The 23,761-nt window shown below is 25.1% G+C and overlaps 2 protein-coding genes across 8 annotated transcripts in view; one reads left to right on the top strand and one right to left on the bottom strand.

Moving 5' to 3' along the window:
* Positions 1-55: 55 nt before the first annotated feature.
* On the top strand, positions 56-9,217 carry LOC129610985 (polyadenylate-binding protein 2). 3 transcript variants are annotated; one of them, XR_008697115.1, is made up of 5 exons: positions 56-487; positions 1,297-1,695; positions 1,766-1,905; positions 1,984-2,075; positions 7,821-9,217. XR_008697115.1 is itself a non-coding variant. In XM_055523850.1 (5 exons), exons 1-4 carry the CDS (start codon positions 398-400, stop codon positions 2,048-2,050), a joined length of 672 nt encoding a protein of 223 aa, XP_055379825.1. In that variant the 5' UTR covers positions 57-397; the 3' UTR covers positions 2,051-2,075; positions 7,821-9,216. The 3 variants fall into 3 exon arrangements, 2 of the variants coding, with proteins under 2 accessions (XP_055379825.1, XP_055379826.1); XM_055523850.1 differs by having other exon boundaries at positions 57-487; positions 2,008-2,075; positions 7,821-9,216; XM_055523851.1 differs by having other exon boundaries at positions 486-626; positions 2,008-2,075.
* A 5,147-nt stretch (positions 9,218-14,364) lies between these two features.
* The window catches only part of LOC129611229 (phosphatidate phosphatase LPIN3), a 41,247-nt gene continuing 31,850 nt past the window's right edge, over positions 14,365-23,761 (bottom strand). For 2 of the 5 annotated variants that reach the window (XM_055524246.1, XM_055524248.1), the window contains exons 6-13: positions 22,378-23,456; positions 22,219-22,315; positions 21,605-21,733; positions 21,291-21,471; positions 21,026-21,210; positions 20,459-20,959; positions 20,304-20,407; positions 14,367-16,727 (exon numbers count right to left, since the gene is read on the bottom strand). In XM_055524246.1, the coding sequence (XP_055380221.1) occupies positions 16,532-16,727; positions 20,304-20,407; positions 20,459-20,959; positions 21,026-21,210; positions 21,291-21,471; positions 21,605-21,733; positions 22,219-22,315; positions 22,378-23,456 (2,472 nt within the window). In that variant the 3' untranslated portion in view covers positions 14,367-16,531. Of the gene's footprint in view, positions 16,728-17,645; positions 18,938-20,303; positions 20,408-20,458; positions 20,960-21,025; positions 21,211-21,290; positions 21,472-21,604; positions 21,734-22,218; positions 22,316-22,377; positions 23,457-23,761 lie in introns of those variants that run through there. The other 3 variants (XM_055524250.1, XM_055524249.1, XM_055524251.1) reach the window with 3 other exon arrangements.

Raw genomic sequence — 23,761 nt, 5'->3', positions numbered from 1 at the left:
ACACAACCACATGTTTTTATTTCGAAAATTTTCGAATGTTCAATGGTGTAATAAGAATATAATAAAAGATTTTTCTTATTGTTTATACAGTGAATTCAGAAAACTACATACTCAAAAGGCGCAAAATATTTTTTAAGATTGTAAAAAAAATTTTTTCACGGATCGTTCTCATAAATCAATTTTTTCTGAAAAAGAGTTTTTAAAAGCAAACTCTACATCGTCATCCATTTTGTATTTTTAAATATCATTTGGGGTTATTTTTACTGTGTGAAGTGGATTCGTCGTATTTTCAGGTGAAGTTTTCTTTGTGGAAGGGTTTTTGATTCGTCGCATTTGTTTTTATTATTCTAGTATACATACAAAAATAAAAAAAAATTCCACCAAATTGAGGGGAATCATGGCTGACGAAGACCTTTCTCTAAACGAAGACCAACTTCTGGATAATTTGGTCAACGACGCTAATGGCGAATCGGAGTTGTTAAATGAAGTAAGTGAAGTTAACAGAAAAAAAGTGAAAAATTTTTTTTTAATTAAAAGTAGGATAAAATTGTTGTTAATTATATCTTAAAAAAATTCAAAAATAAACAAGAATATTAAAATCAACATTTAGAAAAGGAAAAATGCAAGTAAGCATCATTTTTTATATTTTTATTCCAAGGCCACAAGCTCAAAAGTTTTCACAAACGTAGATTTTTTGCTTTTATTCGCAATGTGTTTAATTGTGGAAATTTGAAATAATAGTTTTCTACCAATGTAATTTAATTTCAAGAAATTGATATTTTAGAATTTCGAAGTGGCTGCCAGAATTTCTAAATATAGCATTTTTCCCTATTGAATGTTATATACATACATCTGTATATGCATATGTATGTTATATATGTAAAATTCAAAAAATATGGAATGTTCTAAAATTATAAAATGTATACATACATATGTGCACACATAATAATGTATACGCAATATATTGTATATCTGTCTACATACTTACTGAGAATTTAATATCAAAAGTTTTTAGTTGAAAAAGAAAACTTGTAGAATGTGTTTATTGAGTATATACATATGTATGTACATACATATGCACTCAGTTTATAATAGGTATTAAGATCGATATGATTAGATTCCACAGTAGACGGCGTCTCTAGATACATACAGATAAACATACATACATACATATGTATGTTCATGTACACATTTCAAAGAATATTTTATTAAATTCCAGCTTTATAAGAAATAATTTTTAAAGATGCAATAGTTATTATTTAAGATTATATTCTTAAACAAAATATTTTTATATAGGACGAAACAAATATGCAAATAGATCCAGAACTAGAAGCAATTAAAGCTCGTGTAAAAGAAATGGAAGAAGAGGCTGAAAAAATAAAACAAATGCAGTCTGAAGTTGATAAGCAAATGGCCGGATCGACAGCTGGTATAGTTACAATACCACTATCAATAGAAGAAAAACAGGAAATAGATAGTAGATCAGTTTATGTTGGCAACGTAGATTATGGCGCTTCAGCTGAAGAGTTGGAAGCTCATTTTCATGGCTGTGGAACAATAAATAGAGTAACAATTTTATGTAACAAAGCTGATGGCCACCCGAAAGGTTTTGCGTATATAGAATTTGGTGCTAAGGAATATGTAGAAACTGCATTAGCAATGAATGAAACATTGTTTCGTGGAAGACAAATTAAAGTACCTATAATTTTCGTGAAAATTAAACTATGAATAATAAATAAATGATTTTGTTTATAAATAATTAAAGGTTATGGCTAAAAGAACCAATCGTCCAGGTCTATCAACAACGAATCGGTTTCCAAGAGGAGCCGGAGCATTTAGAGGTCGCATTGCTAGGATTTCACGAGGGGCTTGCTGCCATACATACCGTGGATCCAGAAGGATTTTGTACGTTTTTATCATAAATTTTATTTTAAATTAAATTGCAAAGAAAACAATTTTGAGGTTATTTAAGTTAAATTGAAGGTAATTTTTATTTACATTTTGCAGAAGTGGCTATCGTGGGAGGGTTAACTACTATTCGCCATACTGATTAATTTTAAATTCATCATGATTAGGTAAGTTATTTATTTAACGCATTTTAAATTCATTTATTTTACCAATTTGGGAAAGCACACATTATTGGTAACATAAACGATTTAAGCATAATTTCTTTAACAAAGCATTGCTTATTAATATTAAAAATAATAAGTTTCACTTTGATGTATTCTTTAAGATTAGATAAAATATTTTTAATTTAATATAGTTAATGTACATATATATTTCAAGAAGGTTAATTTAATTTGTTTTTATTAATTTTATTTTTACTTAATCCGTTTTTGTTAACAATCGTCGCGATAATCAAGCTTACCTACTATCAGCCTAACGCTAAAGCAAAAATGTATGTTCCACACAAAAAATATAATTTGCCATATGAAAATACAAAATTATTGAAAATTTTGATTATTTTTCTAAAAGCGGTAAAATCTAAATTTGTTTTAAAGTAAGAAAATTTAAAAAAAAATTAATACTTTTTCATCTGCATTCATAATCGGTATTCAAAAATTGAATTAAATTTTTTGGTCTTTGGCATTTGGGTCCCATATTTTCTAACATATTAAATTAGTTGCAAAAGTCATAATATTTTCCTGTGGATTTCAGATATTGTGAGTTGTATTTTCTAATTGTAATTCTTAAATTTTTTATTGAATTGTTTAAGTGATATCACAGGCATATTAGATGCATTCTCCAAAAATTGGTTATGAATTTAGGAAATTGTATTTTAGTTTTATTTTGCATAATTAAAATTTTAAGGTAACCTTAGACAAAAACAATAAACGAAACATAGGGAAGAGAACTCAAAATTTCCTAATCTGCATTAATGTTTCTGTTGTTGCACGTGTTTCTATTACGAGTTCTCCAGTTTCCATAGAAATTAAAGTATTAGCGAATGTTTTTTATCCATTTTTTAAAATGAGTAGTTAGTAGATCATTTAAAATGACTGCAATCGAAAGAAATTGTAGCACATAAATAAACACTTAGAATGTAGTCTTGTTTTATGCTTTCAAATTTATTAGGTAAAACTTCTCTAAATTGTTGACAATATTTTCTTTGTTATTTTCATTATTATTTTCTTTATTCTATCTACATATATTAAATATAAAAGGTTTATCAATGCTTTTAGGCTTAAATTAGAATATAAAAGGCTTATCAATGCTCTTAGGCTTCCCAAAAACCACAGAGGGAATATTGGTATTGTGTAAAATAAATTTAAAGGCTATTATTTTGTATGTTAAGAGATTCTTGTACCAATTCGCCCCTGGTATTAATATAAATCAATATAATCATATTAAATTTAATTTTATTGAATTTAATATGATTATATTTATTTATATTATAAATTGTTCTTATCTTATCCGAAACTTATTTCGTTTTCTTTCATTTGTGTCAGTAGATATGGTTTTCCAATTTATAACTTTTTAAAATTGCTGTTCTAATTTTTTCTTTTACCTCTAAAAGAAGCTTTCAGATTTAAATGTTACATCCCTATTAAGCACTATTTTTCTTAAAATTTAGATTTATGTTACTTATTTTTACCTTCACATTTTAAAAAATCATTTCCTTTAAAGTCATTTACATTAATTTGGTTATAGAATATACTTAGCGAAAAAGTCTGCGAAATTCCGAACTTTATTTTTATACAAAACTTATCAGAATCTGGCTTCAGCTTCGATAAGTGAGATATCAATTACATAATAATCTGCTGGAAACGAGCACGTCCAACTTTGCAGCTACGCTTTAAGTTTAAAATCTAATTTAAAAAGATTTTTATGATTGAAGAGCTTTAGGCATAAATGTTTTAATTTCGGAAATTTCTAATTTAGAACTACTTGCATTCACTTATTATTTTGAAATATTAGCTAATATTGTTTTCACAAATTTTTTTAGGTGTATGTGCAAAACTTCTTCATTTCAAAATAAAAAGTTTTATTTTTTATTATTTTCAAAAATATTAAGGTCCCTTTCCTGTTCAATTTATTTTTATAACATTTTAGTATTTCGTTACATATAATGATATTAAATTCTGCCTATTAAGTAGGAACATTTGTAAGATTTTATATATAAAAAGGAAAAAAGTCTTTATTTTTGAAGAATATTTTTGATTATAAAAACCTTTATTTAAAAGATATTTTTGTATGAGAAGTTTATCAATATCTTCAGAAAAGCTTTAATTTTAAATTTAAATTTTCACTTTCGTTATGTTTTATAGATTAGATTTTTTATCTATGCCAGATAATAGTTCGGAGCATACACCACTTTAAACTTGTAGATGTGTAATACTTCGATAAAACGAGCACTTATTCATCTATTGAAATGCACATTTTTAATGGGATAAGAGCTGGTTTTTTTGAAAGTGGTATAAGTCCATCTTCTCATATATTGAAATATTTAACGTTTTGCATTTGAATCAATTTAGAAATATTGACCATAATAACATATTTTGTTTGTTTTATGTTTAAACAGGACTTTATTGAAGTTGTGATTGTAACTGTGGAGATAAGGTGTCTATAGCTCATCATCACCATTAACTTAGTCTTTTTAAAAAGTGGACTTATACCACTTTTTAAAAAACCAGCTCAAATTTTAGTAATAAAAAAGATATTCAGCCCCATTGTCCACCATTAGGTAATCTGTTCGATAAATTACAAAATTCAAATATTTGGCGGAGAAAATTATTTAGTATCCATTTTAACTGTCTAAAATTTTAGTTAGGCCTATATATAAAAAGCGTTTTTTTTTGTCCAGATGAAGCAGTTTTTTTTTTGTAATTTTTTTGTGTAATTTATTTCTTCTGAATTTAATATCATTCCCGTTTCAAAGTACGCAAGTGTTAAGTAATTTGGTACTTACAAACAAGAACCTATTTCATATTTTACATCATCTACTGATCTAAAAATGATATTGTTCCTTATTATGATCGACGAAGCGCATGAAATTTCGAATTAAAATTCTGTGTGACAAGCTTTTTTTTTTTATTTGATATAGCATTTATAGTGATATAATGGAAACATCTAAACTATCTATAAAGCAAGTTCATAAAATTCTACAAAATTATTATAAAAATTTTGATTGTTTAATATTAATTTAAGCGGGAATCAAAAACACTTCGAACATTTGAGTAAATTCATGGACAACAACCCCGACTTTGCTAAATAGGAAAATTCAATTGTTTTGCAAAAACATAAAAAAAAATGTACATACATGTGTGTGGTGTTAACCTCATTATTTTCGGTAGCTTTTCTGATGTCTTGCGGTAGCAACATTTTGGATCTGTCGAATGAAAACATTCGCCGATCATAATTTAAAACGTTATTCGATTCGTCTAGTCCATTCGACTCGCCTAGCTATTCGCTTAGCTGATCATTGGGTTAAATTTCTATTGAATTCTATTTATTCTATTAAATTTGTTATACGTTTTTTATTACGATAAAGATTTTAGTATTATAAAATTAATTATAATATTTCTATTAGCTTGTAATATCATTATGAATAGAAAAAAATTGCTTAAAAAAATTTCCGAAAAACCGATTTAAGATAAAAGTTTAAGAATCATTAAGAACAGGTATGATGGATCAATTCAACAACATAAAGTTTAATTATTTGCTTTTTACAGGTCAGCAAACGAAAATACATATTCTAAATACATATTCGAGTTCCCATTCATAAACAACCCCAGAATTACAATACTTTAATGGTGCAATTCAATCTGTATGCTAGTAAAGTATAACCCTTTTTTTTTAACCTAAAAGTGTGTTACATCTTTTCATACGTTATAACATGCAATATGTAACATTTTTTCTTTGTTACAAATTTTATTAAATTTTATCTTAAAAATTAGTTAACTTTTTTTAGATTAATTTGAGATTGAGATTTTTTAGATTAAGTATGTTTGATAGAAAAGTCTATTCAATTACAAAAAAATTAAATTAAATTCAATTTTGCTATTCCATTCTTTCAATAATACCATTAACTTTTCAAAAGACGAATAACTCCTTGTCTCCTTATTACAAATTCAACTGTTCCATTCATAAAATAGTTCCTATCAAGAAGAAACGTTAGGGTAACTTATTAGCTTATATAAAATTGTATGTATATATGCATGTATAGTTGTAAGCATTATTTTCCCGTTTATTGTGGTAGGTAATGCATAGGACAAAATTTAGCATTTACATTCTTATTCTGGTTTCTCTTGTGGACAATTTACATGCCAAAACTCTTATTTCAATGGTTTGTAGGCTATACATTAAATTACAAGATTTTATTGAATTTTCGTCAGAAATTTATATATTTTTTCGTTGATATTTGTTGTGTTATGAATTTTGCAGTGAAATCAAAATATATGTTTTTTGTTTTTCCTTTTTTTTCTTGTTTTTGTTAAATAGGAGATTTTATCATAATAGGAAATAGAATCGCAAAAATTCCATTTTTTATATAAAATTATATTTTTCCAAAATTTTATGAAAATAACACCAAATTTTTTTTAATCGAATAATGGACACACGAAAGATTTGAACTCAAATTATTAATGTGTAAAAATTAGTTTGGTGTGGAATTCATTTAGGTTCCGCATGGATTTTATGAAATAATTTGCGAAAATCTACAGTAATGCCGTTCATTTACATTTCGACGGCATTAGGTTATGTCAGAACTACAATAAATTGAATTTCAAAAAATAGTGAAGGAAGCCTGAAGATCATGGTACCACAGACAAAAAAAAATGGTACATTTTTTTTTATTAATTTTGAGTATTAATTTTGAGTACGGCAATTAAATAATTCTCAATATTAAAATATTTCAACGAAGTATACTTATTCAACTAATAAATAAATTAAAATTTTATTTATAAAAATATTAAATTAAACATTTTTTTGGCATTTTCCACATTCAATCGAAAATACAAAAAAAAAATATGTTTCCAAATAAGTGTTTAAATCTCAATACTTTCTGGATTTAAAGGCTTTACGAACAATCTGCGATATTTCAAAAAAAAAACTTTTCGGAAGCTATGTAACAACATAAAAACAAAAAAACAATTTGATTAAAGAAATTTCGGAGTTTAAAAAATATTTTTAATGAACTTTTAGAAGAAAAAAATTAAAATTTAAAAAAATGAAATTTTCTAAAATGATGACGTTTTGGTATCGAGCACGCAGTGAAAAAAATTTTTGGTTGTTTAATTAAATAGTATTATTAATTAATTAAATATAATAATTAATTAAATAAATAGTACCATCACAAATCAAAATTTTCCATGGTACAGCGATTTAAAAAATGGTACCATGAAAATAGTAAATTTGGTAGCATGAGTTATGTGTACATTTTTCAGATATTGCTTACTATTACAGATATTGTAGTTTTAATTTATTGAACGTGTTATTTTATGTTAAGATACATATATATAAAAACTGAATCATCGAAAATCCGCTATGCTAAAGTATTACATTATTGATTACCGAACTTGGTAGACGCACAGATTATGTTAACTTTTGAATACAAGAACTGAAAAATGATATAGGATTTTGTTTTTTTTTTACATTAATTATCACGTGTAATAACGAATTAGATATAAACGCTTAAGACTAGACAAAAGAATGCCATTATTAGCTTAAGAATCTCATTTTTTACTCAACGCTTTATTTTAAGTTAATATTTCTTATTGTTTTTGTTTTGTTTTTTTTTTCTTTATTTTAATAACGTATCACGCTTAGGATACTTATTTTTTAATTTTTATTAAATATTACTCTTACTACATTTATTTCAGATAAAAATTAATTTTAAAATTCAAAAAACATTATTTAAAAAATATGAAAAATTAATTCATCCACAAAAAAATTTTTTTTTATATAAAAGATGACAAAAAATGAAAAATAAGAAAAAGAAAAAACAATAAATAGAAAAGAATAAAAAAGAGCCAAAAATAAGATAAAAAAAGGATAAAAAAGGAAAAAGTAACAAAAAATTAAAAGAAAAAATAGCAAAAATATAAAAAAAAGAAGGAAAATTGGTTAATAATGTTTTTTGAAATAAAAAAAAATCAAAAAGCAAAATAGATACAAAAGAATAAAAAAAGAAAAAAGAATCACGCAAAAGACAAAAAAGGATGAAAAAAATTAAGGAAGAAAAAATTTTTATAAAACAAAAGTAAAAAGAAAAAAAAAGCGAAAAAAAGGAAAAAAGGAAAACCCATCTTCACTCAAACATTTTTAGAAATTAAAAAAAAGTAAAAAAAAAAAAAAAAAAAATTTAAGAAAAAAAAATTTCAAAAAAAGGCAAAGAAAATATTTTAAACTGAAAATATAAAATAATCATAAATAAAGAAATATATAAAAATTGTGAATTAATTCTGTTTTTATTTATTTTCTGAGATAATTTGACATTGAGAGAAACTGACATTCCTGAAGCCCAACTTTGTAACAGTATGTATTTGTAATTTTCTTTATTACTAATTTGTCTAGTTTTTAATTTTAGGGGAAACTTGTTGTTGATCACACCGACAGGTCAGTATTAATAGAAATGCCAACAGGTTAGTATTTTTAGAAATTTGAGCTAATTTACAGTTTTTGGTGCAAAGTGGTGGTAAGTAATTTAAATTTTTATGTGCATGAATATTTTGTTATTTGCAATGATATTTTATAGATTTTGTTAATCTTCCTTCTATAGAAAATTTATGCGGGAGATATCGTTTGTTTCCAATTAATTAAAGAAGCTAATGTGTTTCTTTAACAGTTCTTTTTTAGATGTCTGCGCTACATTTCACAGAATTAATATTCGAACACACTTTATTAAAGCAAGTAATTTTTAAACGATCTACATACATTTTCAATTTGTGCTGCGTACAATTTTTGGACGTGCTACAAATTACAAGTTAGAACTATTTTAGCACTGAAAAAATTAAAATCTCCGATTATAATTATTTTTTTTTTGATCAAACTCCGCTTCCTGAGTTATGTATCAGACATCAGTGTCGTCATTTATAGGAAAGGGAGTGAAAAAGAGAAGAATATGTAGGTTGAAAGAGTTATTAATTTTTCTAATACACATTTATATTTTTTAATATGTTTTTGTATCGTTTTGATTATATCACAAGGCCAAAATTAATCATGTGGCAAAAAAAATTAATTATTGAAATTTGATCTCTTTTATTCAATCACCAAAATAAAATAAGTAAGTCAAATGTTTTGCAAAATACACGTTTTTTAAACATTCTTTTGCTTTATTGATAAAGCAAAAAAAATTGAAAAAAAAATAAAGCAAATATTCTTCAATTTGGTTATAAATTACATTCGCATAATTATCAGATAAATTATTTTGTGCTTCTTTATAAATAAGAGTTGTTGAAAAGATGTAATTTTAAATTTGAGTGATAGAAATTTTTAATCATCTCTATATTTGCATTCCATACGACCTCACGCTGAAATTTTTTAGTTCAAATGTGTAAAGAAAATGGAAAAATCGTTTAGTTAGTAATTATTGCAAAAAATATTTAATTAATTTTATACTGGATATTTTACTCTATTAATTTTTAAATCGTAAATTGGGGTTTTTGTTTTTGGCAGTAATAAAAATATAAAGCATTTTTAGCTTCTAGAGCAATCCCGAGATCGATGAAATTATTGGCGATATATAAACCAGTATTAGGGGGTTTTCATTTATTCAGTTCTAGAATACTTCTACCTTATAGTATGTTCGAAAATTCACGCTACATACACTGAAAATATAGATTCTTAAGTAATTACAGGCTGCAATAAAGTACGTTCGGAAATTCAATCTGTAATAAAGAAATTTTAGAAATGAAGCGCATACCTCTAGTTTAAACTTTGTCGCTGCCTCATGAAATTTACTTTTTTTTTAATTTCAAAAATTTCAGATTCAGATATTGAAGGGTTTTAAAGTAAGTTTTCTTTAAGTTTTTAAATCTTGTTTAAATGTCTTTATTTTGCAGTGAATTGGGAGGCGAAAAGTATTGGGATACAATTTCATGAACAATGTAATTTCTTGTTTTTTTTTTTGATTATTTAGAAGTTTCAGAATTTGTAGACTGTGTAAATAAAAAAAACTTAGCTAAAGTTTTTGCATACTGTTTAACGCTGCGACTTAGAAATATTAGTTCTAATGTCAGCGCAACTTTTCAGTTTACTTTCAAATTTCTTTAGTAAAATTTTCAAAAAAAAATTCTTAATTAAAATAAACTCTTTATTTTATTGAGAACGATGCGGGTTCAAAATGAATGAAAATGACTCCTATGAATTTTGCAAAATTGCTTAAACCTAAATTTTTATGATAAATTTAAAAAATTATGATTGGAAGAGGGTTAATTGTTATCCAGATTCAACCCCTCTTCCTTCCTTCTCGGGTATTGTTTATGGTTCAGTTAAAAAACTTTGTTTATTAAATGATTGTTGAAACAAAAATTAAGTAAACCGCGTTAATGAAAGATGCCTTATATGACATCATTCGGGTCATCGACATTTGTAAATGTGAAGGAAACTTGGCATGTTAGTCAAGACATTTGCATAACTGAAAAGAAACACCACTTTTAACGGTTGTTTTTAAATTTTTTAAAATAATTGAATGAAAAAGGCAGTATAAAAATCAATTATTACACTATATACTTAACTTTTCTCATCAACTCTTAAATCAAGGTGACTGATGTACCTAAGCAAAACTCAGTTAAAATGAGAAAGTCCTTATACTGACAATTAAATCTTTGTAGCTCGGAACCTGTTGAGCTGTGAACATTATCTATATATAAAAGAGTGATCAAAAATTCCTTTCGCAGAGATTATGAATCACCAATGGTAGTATCATTTCTCGAAGTGAACTTATTCAAAAAACTTGTTTATCTAAAAAAAAAATTCAATTTAAAAGTATAATAATAGGAAAAACAAAAGAAAAACCTATAAACAGTTTAGTTTTAATTAAAACTTATTCTATAGTAAAACTTAGTCTAAATTTATAAACAGTTTGCTGATATTTGTCTTATCAAGGGATTTTCAGAATTATCCATTCCATTAATATTTCAGAAAATATCCATTTTTTCCGATATTGATAAAATGTTATTTCTATAATGCAAAGCAAGGGTAGAGTAACGCAATGGTAAGTTATATATCATTTTTAATATTTTATTTTGCAAGACTTGAAGTTTTCTAATATATTATTGAAATATTTATTACCTTAAAGATAACTTATTTTTTCGTTTATTCTAGAATTTCTATTACTAAAAGGATAAAGAATCCGTATGGTAAATTTTAGTTTGTCTATTATGTATATATGAAACATGATTTTTGAAAGTTAACTTTTTATCAAATATGACACCCAAATATTTAATTTGATCGGACCATTCAATGGGTGTATTATGAATTCTTAATTTAGTTTGGGGTAAGAAATAAGCCTTTCTCTTCTTGGTTATAAATATAGCTTGTGTTTTTAGCGGATACATTCAAATTTTTCACTTTTTAAAGCGATTTGAAAGAATATCAATTGAACGTTGAATATTATTTATAATATCAGTAGCCAATAATCCTACAATTTTTTGATAGATTCACAATTTTTGAACGGAAGGAAGTCATGGGTGTAAGTGTAAATATTACAAAGCAAAGGTGCTAATCAAAAAAATTCAAAACTTAAAAATTTAATACGACTATTCTATTTTTACTACGAAGGCAATTTATGATTATTCCGTTACGAATATTCGTAGCAGAATTTTAGTTATTTGCAACTGATAAAATAATTTTCGCAATTTTCCGAATTTCAGAGCTATGAAAGAGCACCTTGCATAACTCGTATTTTGATATGAGATTCTGTTCCAAATGGGATTTGAATTCATTCAAATGTGTCTTGTATGAGAATTTAATTTAAATTACTATTATGTACAAAAAAAAAATATTTAATTTATAATTTTATTTGTTTAATTTAATGCGGTTCATAACATTATTAACCATTTTGAAACATACATATGTATTTATCAACGTAATCAAAAGGAGTTTCTTATGATAATACGGGATACCTTATGTTCAAAATTACTGATTGATCGCTAATTTAACTACACTAATAATAAATACATAATCGCAGATATGTAAATCGAAGAACACTTGACTTTACTCTTGACAATGAAGTTGTTCGTGGCAGGTAATTTTCCAAAGCATGAAAGTTGTTTTATGAGGCAATGAAGGATATTACAAATATAAAGTTTATTCGAACAGAAATACGAATAAATATTCTTGACTTCGAAAATGCAGCAACACTGTATTAATACAGAAGTCAGCAATTTACCATTATAAGCTGAATAATATGTTCAAATTATAAATACATTTAAATAACATAATGGCCGAGACTTAACTGAATTAAAACTAGTAAAAAACATTATTGATCTATGTTACATTTTAATTATAATATTAGAATTTTTATCCCGCAAAAAGTGGGTGGATCATAATTTATTGAAATATTTAGGTAAGTTTATTAAATTATTTAGTTTCGAGAGCTGATCCTTGAAGAACTCTTGCTTAAACTTGTCTATGCGAAGACGGAACCTTTATTAACAACACAAAATATCCAGCCTGGTAAAAAGTCTGTAACTTATTTTTTAATTATCGAAAGGGCTTTGAATATCAATTGCAACTGCAGTATATCCAATACGAGATGATGAAGTATATATAACAAATACACATACCATTAAGAGAATCTGCTCCATATGTATGTAGCAGATATATGCACAGTAGATGTTTGCAAAGTCAAACTGATAATCTGGAATTATATTTTTGATAGCCCAAGACAACCTATACAGCAAGTACTTTCAAAAATTTTAGACAATAAATTTAATTGGTTGTTAGAATGCCACTTATTAATCAATTTTAGAAAACGAAAAGTGTGTCTTTTCAAATTTGAAAAATAATCGTTGAGTGATAAAATAAAAAAATGTTTGTACATAATATGTATGTATGTATGTACATTTATTATTTAAATAAGTTTATATTTAAGCATATTCTACTTTATTTCTCTCACCCGGGTTTATACCATAAAGGCATATGTATTTAATGTATTACTTTTGTCCAATTCCAATCTCCTTTTATTTATTGTTCATTTGATTCAGATTTTATACTTTAACAAGATTTTTTCCACCAGAGCTGAAGACTTATGCTTTTGAGTTATATTTTAGGTAGGATTTGCCAGAAACAACAAAAGTTCTTATGGTATTAAAGAATTGGCTAAAAACAAAATTAACGTACGATAACACTTTTGTATCTTAGTCTTATAGGCTTCACTATCATGTTATAGGTTTGTTTATTGTATAGCATTTTCTGAAAATTTAAAAGCTTAAGTTCTTCCGTTAAATTTATGTAGTAAAAGTAGCTTATTTCGCCATGAGGTAATCGATATATTTTGTATTTTAGACCTTTTTATTTCAAATGTCTGTTACCTTTTAAATAAAAAACTGATGAAACATACAACGATATGGACATCAAATTTTGTTTTTTGTTTAAGAATTGATTTTATTATATTTATAATTAACAATTTAATGTGCATATTTCTATGAATATTTCAGATGTTTTAAGTGCATATATTTTCGGGAGTTGTTGATTAAGTAGTACATGTAAAGGCATACGTCATAGCCAAAGTTTTCTCATTTTTTTTTTTAACAAAATTAATTATTTAACCAGCACATCGCATCAATTGATGATTCCATCGCATTAATTTCGTAAATGCGATGGAAAAATATTATTGATTTCCTTGCAAAATGTAAAACCTTAAGAAATTTGTTTTACGCTTAAAAAAAGTCACTTAATAAAAACATACTCGTACGTATGCATATTCATCATCAAGCTAGATGATGGTAAACTCAGCTATATTATTTATGGGTAAAATTCGGTGTTTCTATTTTGAATTTTATCAAGATGAAAACTCAAAACATTAATCATATTTGATGAGTAGCTGTAATTCCACTTCAAAGTTCAGACCTTAATCTGAAGGATTACCAGAAATCTGAAAGAAAAAGTTTAAAATTCTGAATAAAATTGACATGGCAAACTTTATTCGCTATAAGAAACTTCTTTTAATCAGATTTGTAATAAACGTACAAAACAATAAATTTCATAATTATCGCCCATTTATTTCCATTGTGACTTTTTGAACTTTTTTATTTTTGTTAGATTGTGCATAATAATGCAGTTTTCAGGGAATGTTCTTTTTACCTTGATTATATGAAAAAAATACTAAATGTTTGGTTTTAAGCAAATATGTTTGTATATTTATTTCAGTGAAGCAATTACTTTTTTTCATTTTTAATACATATGTTTTATAATTTTTATTCTGCATTACATATATATGTATATAGTATATAGTATTACATTATGTATTTTTTTATTAATAAATTATTTTTATAGTACAACGTAGTACATACATATATTTCTGTATAATGTATTTAATATTTATTTGTAATATAATTTGAAAATAATTCCAAAAAAAATGCATTCTGCTAAAAATTTCAGCAAAACTATAAGACATTCAAAGATTTCTTTTAATTTCAAAAAAATAAAAGTAATTTTAAACCAAAAGTTCATAAGTGGAATTGATACTCGAAGGTTTTAAATTCTATTTATGTATTCCATTTTAAGAAATAATGGTAATTATTTTCATTTGACCCGTTTATTCAATTCGTATCTTCGCGAGAAACGGTATTAACTAACATGCATTACTTTTTGTACATGATTAAGTTATAATTTTAAAATTTCAAGTAATTTCCGAATAAGGGTTATGCATGTGGCATTTTTTTTTAACTCGTGAATAAGAGAATAAGCTGCATATTTTAATATTATTTTGCTGATAAATTTCAATGATTGCTATTCTTTTTTATACGCATGAAATTACTTCAATTCATTCCGTTTATCATCATCGATCCAGAATTTAGTCTAATTTTATTATAAGGTTTATATGTTTCTAACACTTCGCGCCAATATTTTTCTTCACATCTTATATATATTTGATAAAGATGAAATATTTAATCTCCTCTATTTTTTATGGAAGTACGTAGAATGCAGAGAGATATCCAAATAAATAGATATTAAGTAAAACAAAGAACTCTTATTTAAGAGTTATGCATTTAATTGTTCTATCTATTACATTCCTGATTATGAATTTTTAATTGAATACATACATATATATGTGGGGCTTAGTTCTATTAGTTTAATTTGTATTTTAAATTTAGAGGTAAATTTTTTTTGATAGACTTTACCTCAAAATTACGGGAACCGTTCATCTATGAAGCAGAAAACTTAAATGTAAAAAAAATTTTTAAAAGCTATTGTTTCTGTGAATGTCCTAGAAGCATGCATAGTTAAAAGGTATTTAGTATAGAAATAAATTTTACAAGATAAATCTTTGTTTGGAATTGTTAGGCATAAATATGTATATTTATTAATTTTGGCAAAGAGAAAAAATTGAACTCATCGTGATACTTGCTATGCCTTTTCTACAAATGATAAAATTGCAAAAAAAAATTCAAATTTAACTAAAATTAATCGATACTGAGATACTGATATTTAAAAAACAAAGGTTGATTTTTTTACATACATACTTTAAAAATTCACGGTGCACAAAATGCAATAATTCCTAATTACGACTCTAAGCGTCAATATTTTGGTTCAATAAAATTTAATGGTGTATAATGGGTCAAAATTTGAGCCAAATTTCTTCAAAGTTAAACTTGCTATTTACTTTTTAAAAAGAATTTAAATATGATATTTCTGAAACACATTAATTATCGGAATTTATATCAAATAAATTAAATAAAGCAGATTTTTTATTGGCTTACTTTATATTTTTTAAACAGAACTTTAAACCTATATTAATATTCTTTTTGATTTATTTCTTAATGAAATTTTTAATTTTGTTTAAGTTTTCTACATGGGTACATGGGTACAATTTAATAATGCTGTGAACATCTATCTATATAGCTAAGTAAAAGTAATATTCTATTTATTTTTTAATTAATAATGATAAAAGCAAACTAATTAAAAAAATAATGGTTGGTTTTATCAGATTTAGTTTTTCATCGGTTTACATATTAGAGAAACAATGCACTTTAACCTGGTTAAGTAGATATAATGAGTAATATTAGGACATAACAAGGCTTACTACATTTTATTTCAGACTAAAGTTACATTTTTTCGAAAATTATTTAAATAAATAATAATTGTTTTATTTACGGTATATTGTAATATGTTTAAGCTATGAGAAAATTTATTTTAATTTACAGTTTTATGTATGTTTTCATAGCAATTCTTTAATTTTTATATGCGTTTTTAAGTAATAAAAAATATATTTAAAAAAGGAAAACAAACTTTGATTTCTTCCATAGGGAATTTCTTCGAATGATACTGAAATAAAAGTTTGGACTACTTTTTATTTAAATTATGAACAAATTTTTATCCATCTTATTTTTGTAATTATCAAATTAATGTTTTTTTTTATCATTGCTTAATTCTCGGATATAGTAGGGAGAGAGGAGCGATTAGGAGCTGTACGACACAAAGTTAAATCATTGATATCTGTATCTAACTCAATTTCAGGAACTGGTTCACGCCAATAATTAAAATTTGAAAATTCGGCTGATACTTCATCATCTCGTATTGGAGGAAATAGTTGATCTACAATATATGTCATACTGCAATATCTAAAAGATAAAAAAAACCTAAATTATATTTTTTAAAAAAAAAAAAGAAAACTAGTACAAATTATCTAAAATTATTCTTTTTAAATATCATTCTCAAATACTGTTGCTTCCAGTTAAATTAAATTTTTAACCTTTAAAAAATTAATTTTAAATAACTTAAACATTTATAAATTTTTAACTATAATGATAATTTTTTTTAAATGTTAAAGTTTCTTCATAAATAAATAAACTTATTTTGCTTTCATACAATTGAAATTATTATTTATTCTTCTAAATATACTTTCTAGTATAAATATAGTTCTAGTTTAAACATAATTTATATTAATTAAATTTTTTAAAAATCGGATATCACAAATTAATGAAGCAAAACAAAAATTTAAAAATTTTGTCTTAGTTGCTTGCTTTAATTCGATACAGTGTTAAAAAATTAACAAATCCTGTCGAAAAAGCTTAGTCAATCTAGTCCTGGTTCAAAAGTGAAATAATTTGAATGGTTGAGAATTTTGATTTTTTTAAGATATTAGGTATGATTAAAAAAAAGAAGGAAAAAAAAAACAGAATATTTGTCATAATATTTTTTACTTTCAATATTATTATTAGAATTTGATCTAATACTACAACATTAAGGGCCAGATTGTGCACTTCACCATTATTGATTGTATATCTCAAAAAAAATTATTGATCTTATTGTAAAAACAAATTATCCAAGTAAAACGAAGGAGATTTCTGATGAAAGTGAATAAAAGTAGATGATACACAATCAGGCTAAAAGTAATTAAAAGACAATGTACATGTTTTCCAAATTTTGTCCCAAATGGTTAGACACTTTGAAATCTTGTTCAAAACATAAGTATTTGAAATTCTTAAATAATTTAGATTTTTAAAATATGATTATGTATTTATCAATAAAATTCAAAATAAATTTAAAATCACTTTATTTTTGAAAATTTCTACAATAAATAAAAAAAAAACATTTAATATTTACAAAAAAAAAATAAACAAAAAAAGATTTATAAAAATAATTATTGTTTTCTTTTGTTCTACAAAGTATCCATTCAAATTTTAAAACTAATAAGTATTTTTAAATTAAATAATTTTAACAAATATTTTATGATACTGTCAACTTAAAATACCATAACAAACTTTGTAGGTACATAGGTACTATAAAAAGTTTAATCCAAATACGGATGTAGACTGCATTTATATTTCGTATTCTGTTTACTTATTAAAAAATAACAAAAAGCGTAATATTTCCTTAAAAATCTACTTAAAAATATAATTAAATATAATATATAGTATTATTTAATATAAATTCACTTCATTGTTTTTTTAGGTATGTATATAAATTCCTTTAAATTTTTTAACCAAAAGTAGATACCATAGGAAAAATGTTCACTATAGCTTAATCCAAAATGTTGTAAATATAATAATAATTTCACATATCTAATAATTTCAAATTTTATCATCTAATATCAAGTATTTCAAATGATTTGTCAATTTATGTGAAAATGTTCTGTACAACTACATTTTTTATGTTACACATACTCGAAGATTTATTTTTACCTATTCTATATTCTTCAACAGAAAAATACAGGTAATATTCTTCTTAAAATATTGTCCATTTCACGTAAATGATGAATAATTTACATAATCTATTTTCATAAAGGTTATATACTCGTATATACATAGTTATAAATTTTTTTGAAACAAATAAAAACTTTATTAAAAAAATATAATTGCTATTTTTCAACAGCGCAAAACTACATATATTAAATATCCTTAAGGTAAATTCAGAAAGCTTTATAAGCCCTTCATAAATTTTGAATATGATTAGTAGAAAAATATACTAATTCACATATTATTTTTCGCTATCACTTTAAATTCTAACATCACATTCCGATTACCATATCTTATCTGTTTTAATTTAAATTTATAATTCACTTAATAAATTTGATTTTTCTTACAATATTACTTATTGGTTGACTTTTTGTTATTGTAATTAAAATACAATATTTGATTTTTAAATAAAGAAAAATTAAAAGTTAAAAAAAAAAACAGGAAATTAATCTGTGTCATCATTTTCTGTTTCAGAATGATGAAATTGTAATTCATCTTCATCATCACGATAATAGTCACCATCAGCCTCATCGTCACTATATATATTAATCGGTGGGAAGATTTCATTTACCACTATAGTTTGACCAGTATAACTAGAAAATTTATTTACGGATTCTCTAAAAAATTGCTTTTTTTTGTTTTTTAAATGAAAGAATGAACAAAATATGGGAAGCGGCATGATATGAAAAATCAATTTAAGACAGTGTTAGCAGAATAATATACAAAATGTTACAATTATGTAAAAACTTGTTATAGTATACTGTGTGTAATTAATCATAATATTTATAATGCAAGAAATTTATAGGATGAAAATATTGAAAAAAGTCAATATACCAAGATATTTTGTTAATTCAGTAGACAATAATAATAACAACTAAATACAAAATTATTAACTTAAGATATGTGGGTTTCTTTATTGCAATTTTACCAAAATTTTGCAAATGAATTATTTAAATAACATTAACATATTATTGGGTCTTTCAAATGTTTGTTACGATGTAATTTAAAATGCTTAATATTCAATCTAAACTTGTTAGGAAATTGGCTCATAACCAAATTTATGTATGTATATATGTTTTTGAAAAAAATATTGATAAATCATATAAAATGTCAAATCAATTAAATTAAAACTATAGATTAGGAAAGCTCGGAAACTTAAAACTTAGAAAAGGTATATGTACGTTCTACATAACGCTATGTTCCGAGCTGCAAAACTTCAAAATAAGTTAACAAATTTTTAAATAAATTGAACCGAAAAATGCCTTATTTTGTTTAAAATAATAATCAGTTCAAAAATTCATATGAATATATGTACACACGACATATTAAAATATATTTGCAATTTTTTGTCATAATCTAGATTGAGTTAATTTTACATACTATAAAATGATATAATGATATAATGTTATAAGAATATTAGTTTGTTAAATTCTCAAGTTCTACATTATTTCAGATATGATATGAATGTTCTTTAATATTTAAATTGATTACATTTTTTTTGTATTTTTTTTGTATATATACAATTGAAACAAAATTTTTTTTTTTTAAACTTTGAAGATAACATATTTCAAAGAATCGTGAATATTTGTCCATAACTTTTATCATAAATGCAAAATTGAACTTGGAATACAAAATTATAATACTTAGCACAATAACAATTTTAGCTAAACATTTTTGTTAAAAAGCAACCTTTTCAAATTAGCAAAAAATTGTAGTAGAGATCTTAATTTTGCATTTGTAATAAATTGGTCAGTGTAATTAGTAGTGTAATTTGTCAGTCTATTTTGATTGTCACTATTATAAAAGTCAAAAATAAATTTAATTAAAACCACTGGAAACACAGTATTTGTTATTTCAAATGGTTACAACATTTACATATATTAATGTGAATGTTATTTAAAATAGCAAAGGCATGCATAATGCTTATGTTATAACGTTATAATATTATTAATCACTTACGAGGACTGGAATGTTTGAGTTAATTCATGTTTTAACTCTCCTTTAGTATTTATTGTAAATATTCTCATTATTGGTATACCAACAGCTCGATAGGCCCAAACATCCTAAAAAGAAGTTTAACTTAAACTTGAATCATATAAACTTATCAATCTTACATTAATTCTATTTCCATAACCAGCATAGAATGGATTTTTATCAGGAAAGAGCGCTTGAATATCAGATAAACAAGCGATTTTAAATTGCTCTGGCTTACGTTCGATAACTTCACGATGAAATGCTGATATTAATGACGTTGGGTTTAGCAATAAAGGGCCATCTGGTAGCTGTACGTCACCTTGTCTAATTGAACGTAAATACTCTCGGGTAACACGAGATTGGCCAATTGCACGCGCGGACAAATATAATAATTTATATCCATTTTCTTCAATTTTTGAAAATAATTGCGCTACACCGATTTGTGCCCAATCCTTCCCAACCATTGGAAGTATGTGTCCAAGGACATCTGATTTTGTTATTGTGCCATCAATGTCAGAAATAACGACTTTATCATTATGTTTCCAACGGAATAGGTAGCATTTACAACGACTAGTTCCTTGATACGCAGTTGTAACGCTAAATTCTATTTCGTTTACTCCAGGTTTTAAATTTAATTGTTTCTAGAATGTTATAACAATTTTGAAGAAAATTGCATTTTAAAGCTTAATGTAAATACAAAAACTTACAATAGCATCAGAACTTAAACGTAAACTTTTTTTATACTTTTCACCCTTAATGCTGTCGATAGAAGTATTATATGTCCTTAAGAGATCAGAATTTTCACTTGTACTTAATATATTTGTTGATTTGTTCTCATCTGGCGAATTAGTTCGAGATGTTTGCGTACCTACTGCATTTAAATCAACTTCATCTAAGATGTTTCAGAAAATAACAATAAAATTATGATTGTTATAAAAATTTTGCTATGTATAGTATATAATTTTTCTATACTTTTAATATTATGTTCGTCATCCTTTAAAGTTGGGGGCTTGTCTACGCCAGCACCTGATCTACGCCAGTACCACCAGGAATAACCACGTTTTGTTTCTTGTGTTGTCGTTTCTGACATTGCTTGATCGATTTTCTCATCAATGTTATTTTTTGGAATATTCATCAATTGTTCAATAACATCCTGGTAACGAAAAAGAATAATTTAATTATTTCATCTATTCTTCTAATTACATTAGCGAATTTGTTTTTTTAATAACATTTAAAAACAGTTTACAATTAATAAGTTTTAATCTCAACAATTAACTTAAACTCACATTAGGTAACGCTTTCTTGAATGTTATAATTGTCATTATGATGGGGCATGCAGCAGTCCAGTTGTAGTATTTACCATTTAAACGTACTACTAAGTTTGGTGAGGAAAATAGACTAGGATTTTGACATACCTACGTGGAAAAAATGTATCGGACGAAGTTTTTGCTGTGTTAATTTAATGATTTTTTAAAATGAGTGATATATGTAGTTATTTACAAAAATTTCCAACATTTGGAACAAATTTTTAATAAAAATGAAAAATTTAACATATACATATAGAGTATTGCAGTATTTAAAAATTAGTAAAAATTTTCATTTAAACTTAAATTGAATAATAAAATGAAATGACAAAAAAGAAATACACAAAAACTATAGTAAATAACATCAGTTTAAACATGTATTTAAACTTTTATTTAAAAGGGATCTCAAATATAATTTGCTTTTAGAAATTTAATAACGGCAAAAGAAAATATATAAAATTAGATGAAATTATAAGAATTATATCTTAGGTTTTTAATTTTTAATATTTGATTTTTGTGTAAGATAAAGAACACATTCATAATTTTTAAAAAATCATTTGAGGACTTGTTTTACTTGTTATTTAATGCATACTTACATCGGAATATTTTACCAAATTTCTATTAAATTCTTCATCAGTTGGTCCACCTTTTTCTATACCACCGCAATCGGATAATGCAACGAAGTCTATATATCTATGAAATACAAAACTTTATAATACTTTCATCCATTTTATTCAACGATAATTTTTTCATACTTATTATCGAGAGGTTTTCCTTCATCATAATCTGAATCTAAACTCTTTGGTCCTTCCATTGAACTTGGACTATGTGGTAATGATGTACCATTACCACTTTCTTGATCATCCTCATTTGTATTCATCGATAAATTTTTATTTATTGATGGAAAATATAGTGCAGCCATTTCAGGATCCATTGATTCAGCATCAATTTCCGACAAGTACACTCCACCATCAGTTGAACATTTCCGAATTTTATTAGTTTTCTTCATAAAACTGAACATGCCGCTTAACATTGAATTCCTTTGAGATTGTTGTTCATCTTTTTGCTCATTCGTTTGAGTTTGAGGTAATTCACCCCATTTCCACGAAGCGTTTTGGGGAATTGAATTTTCTTTGTCTTTTTCACGTTGCTGTGAAATTTCAAATTCTGTGTCACTTTGAATTGGAGATGAAGGCCTCGAATCCCTTGGACTGAAATTCGAATTTCCTACTTCGGTATCACTAAAGAAATGTATATCTAGTTCACGTAAACGATTTGGTGAATTTAATTTATTATCGGCTGTAATTGAAGTTGTGGTCGTGTTAGAAATCGTTAAAGAATCCATCATTGTAACATCATTACCAGTAGCTGTTTTTAGTTCAGAACTTTTGTTAGATGCTTCCTCATTACGAGAAGACGACTCATCGTTTGATGAGCCACTAGTATTATTTGAGGTTGCGTCTGGTTCAATTTCAATTTCCACCGGTTGAGTATTTATGGGATTAGCAATTATCGGACTTACAGTATTTTCAACTGAACTGCTTAATGATTCTTTCCTTTGTGAATTTTTTTTCTTCATTTGACTCTTCTTACGACGTTTCTTTTTTGATTTTGATTCATCTTTAGCATATTGTTGATACTGTGTTTTGTTGTTTTGTTCAATAGCAATTGGTTCGCTACTAGTTTTATTAGCATCTCTTATTTGTTTTTCTTTGGTATTATTTTTGTTTTCTATTTTATTAAATTTATTATTATTTGCTAAATCAGTCAACTCATTTTCGTCAATGCCTTTGTCTTCGGCGGATGAATGGATTATTATTTTTGTGTCGGATTCCTGTACATATTGGGAATAATTAATTTATAAACATAAATTCTAAGTATTTGTTGCTTAATTTTATTAAAAGGTGAACAAATAAGCATTTGCATAATTTTAATTTTTTTTTTTTTATTAAATTTCCTTAATATCTTAAAATTTTATGTCAATTACGAATAATTTTTTTTTAAAGCAACAGTTTCTAAAAGGGATTTCCTAAATCTTTGAATTCATTTAGTTGCAAGTAAACATTTATTGTACAAACAGTAAACATAATTTTTAATTATAAAAACAAATAGATTACATAATTGATATCAAATCAAATC

Source organism: Condylostylus longicornis, unplaced genomic scaffold (assembly GCF_029603195.1).
Source record: "Condylostylus longicornis isolate FDR11 unplaced genomic scaffold, ASM2960319v2 ptg000048l, whole genome shotgun sequence".
In the NCBI taxonomy this organism is placed as follows: Eukaryota; Metazoa; Arthropoda; class Insecta; order Diptera; family Dolichopodidae; genus Condylostylus; species Condylostylus longicornis.
The sequence above is the reverse complement of the archived record's forward strand: the minus strand, read 5'-3'. Positions and strand labels throughout refer to the sequence as shown.

Coding starts and splice junctions, on each gene's coding strand:
- LOC129610985 (XM_055523850.1), top strand. CDS start 398: ATGGCTGACGAAGACCTTTCTCTAAACGAAGACCAACTTCTGGATAAT. Junction 488..1,296: donor AATCGGAGTTGTTAAATGAA/GTAAGTGAAGTT, acceptor ATTTTTATATAG/GACGAAACAAATATGCAAAT. Junction 1,696..1,765: donor TTCGTGGAAGACAAATTAAA/GTACCTATAATT, acceptor AAATAATTAAAG/GTTATGGCTAAAAGAACCAA.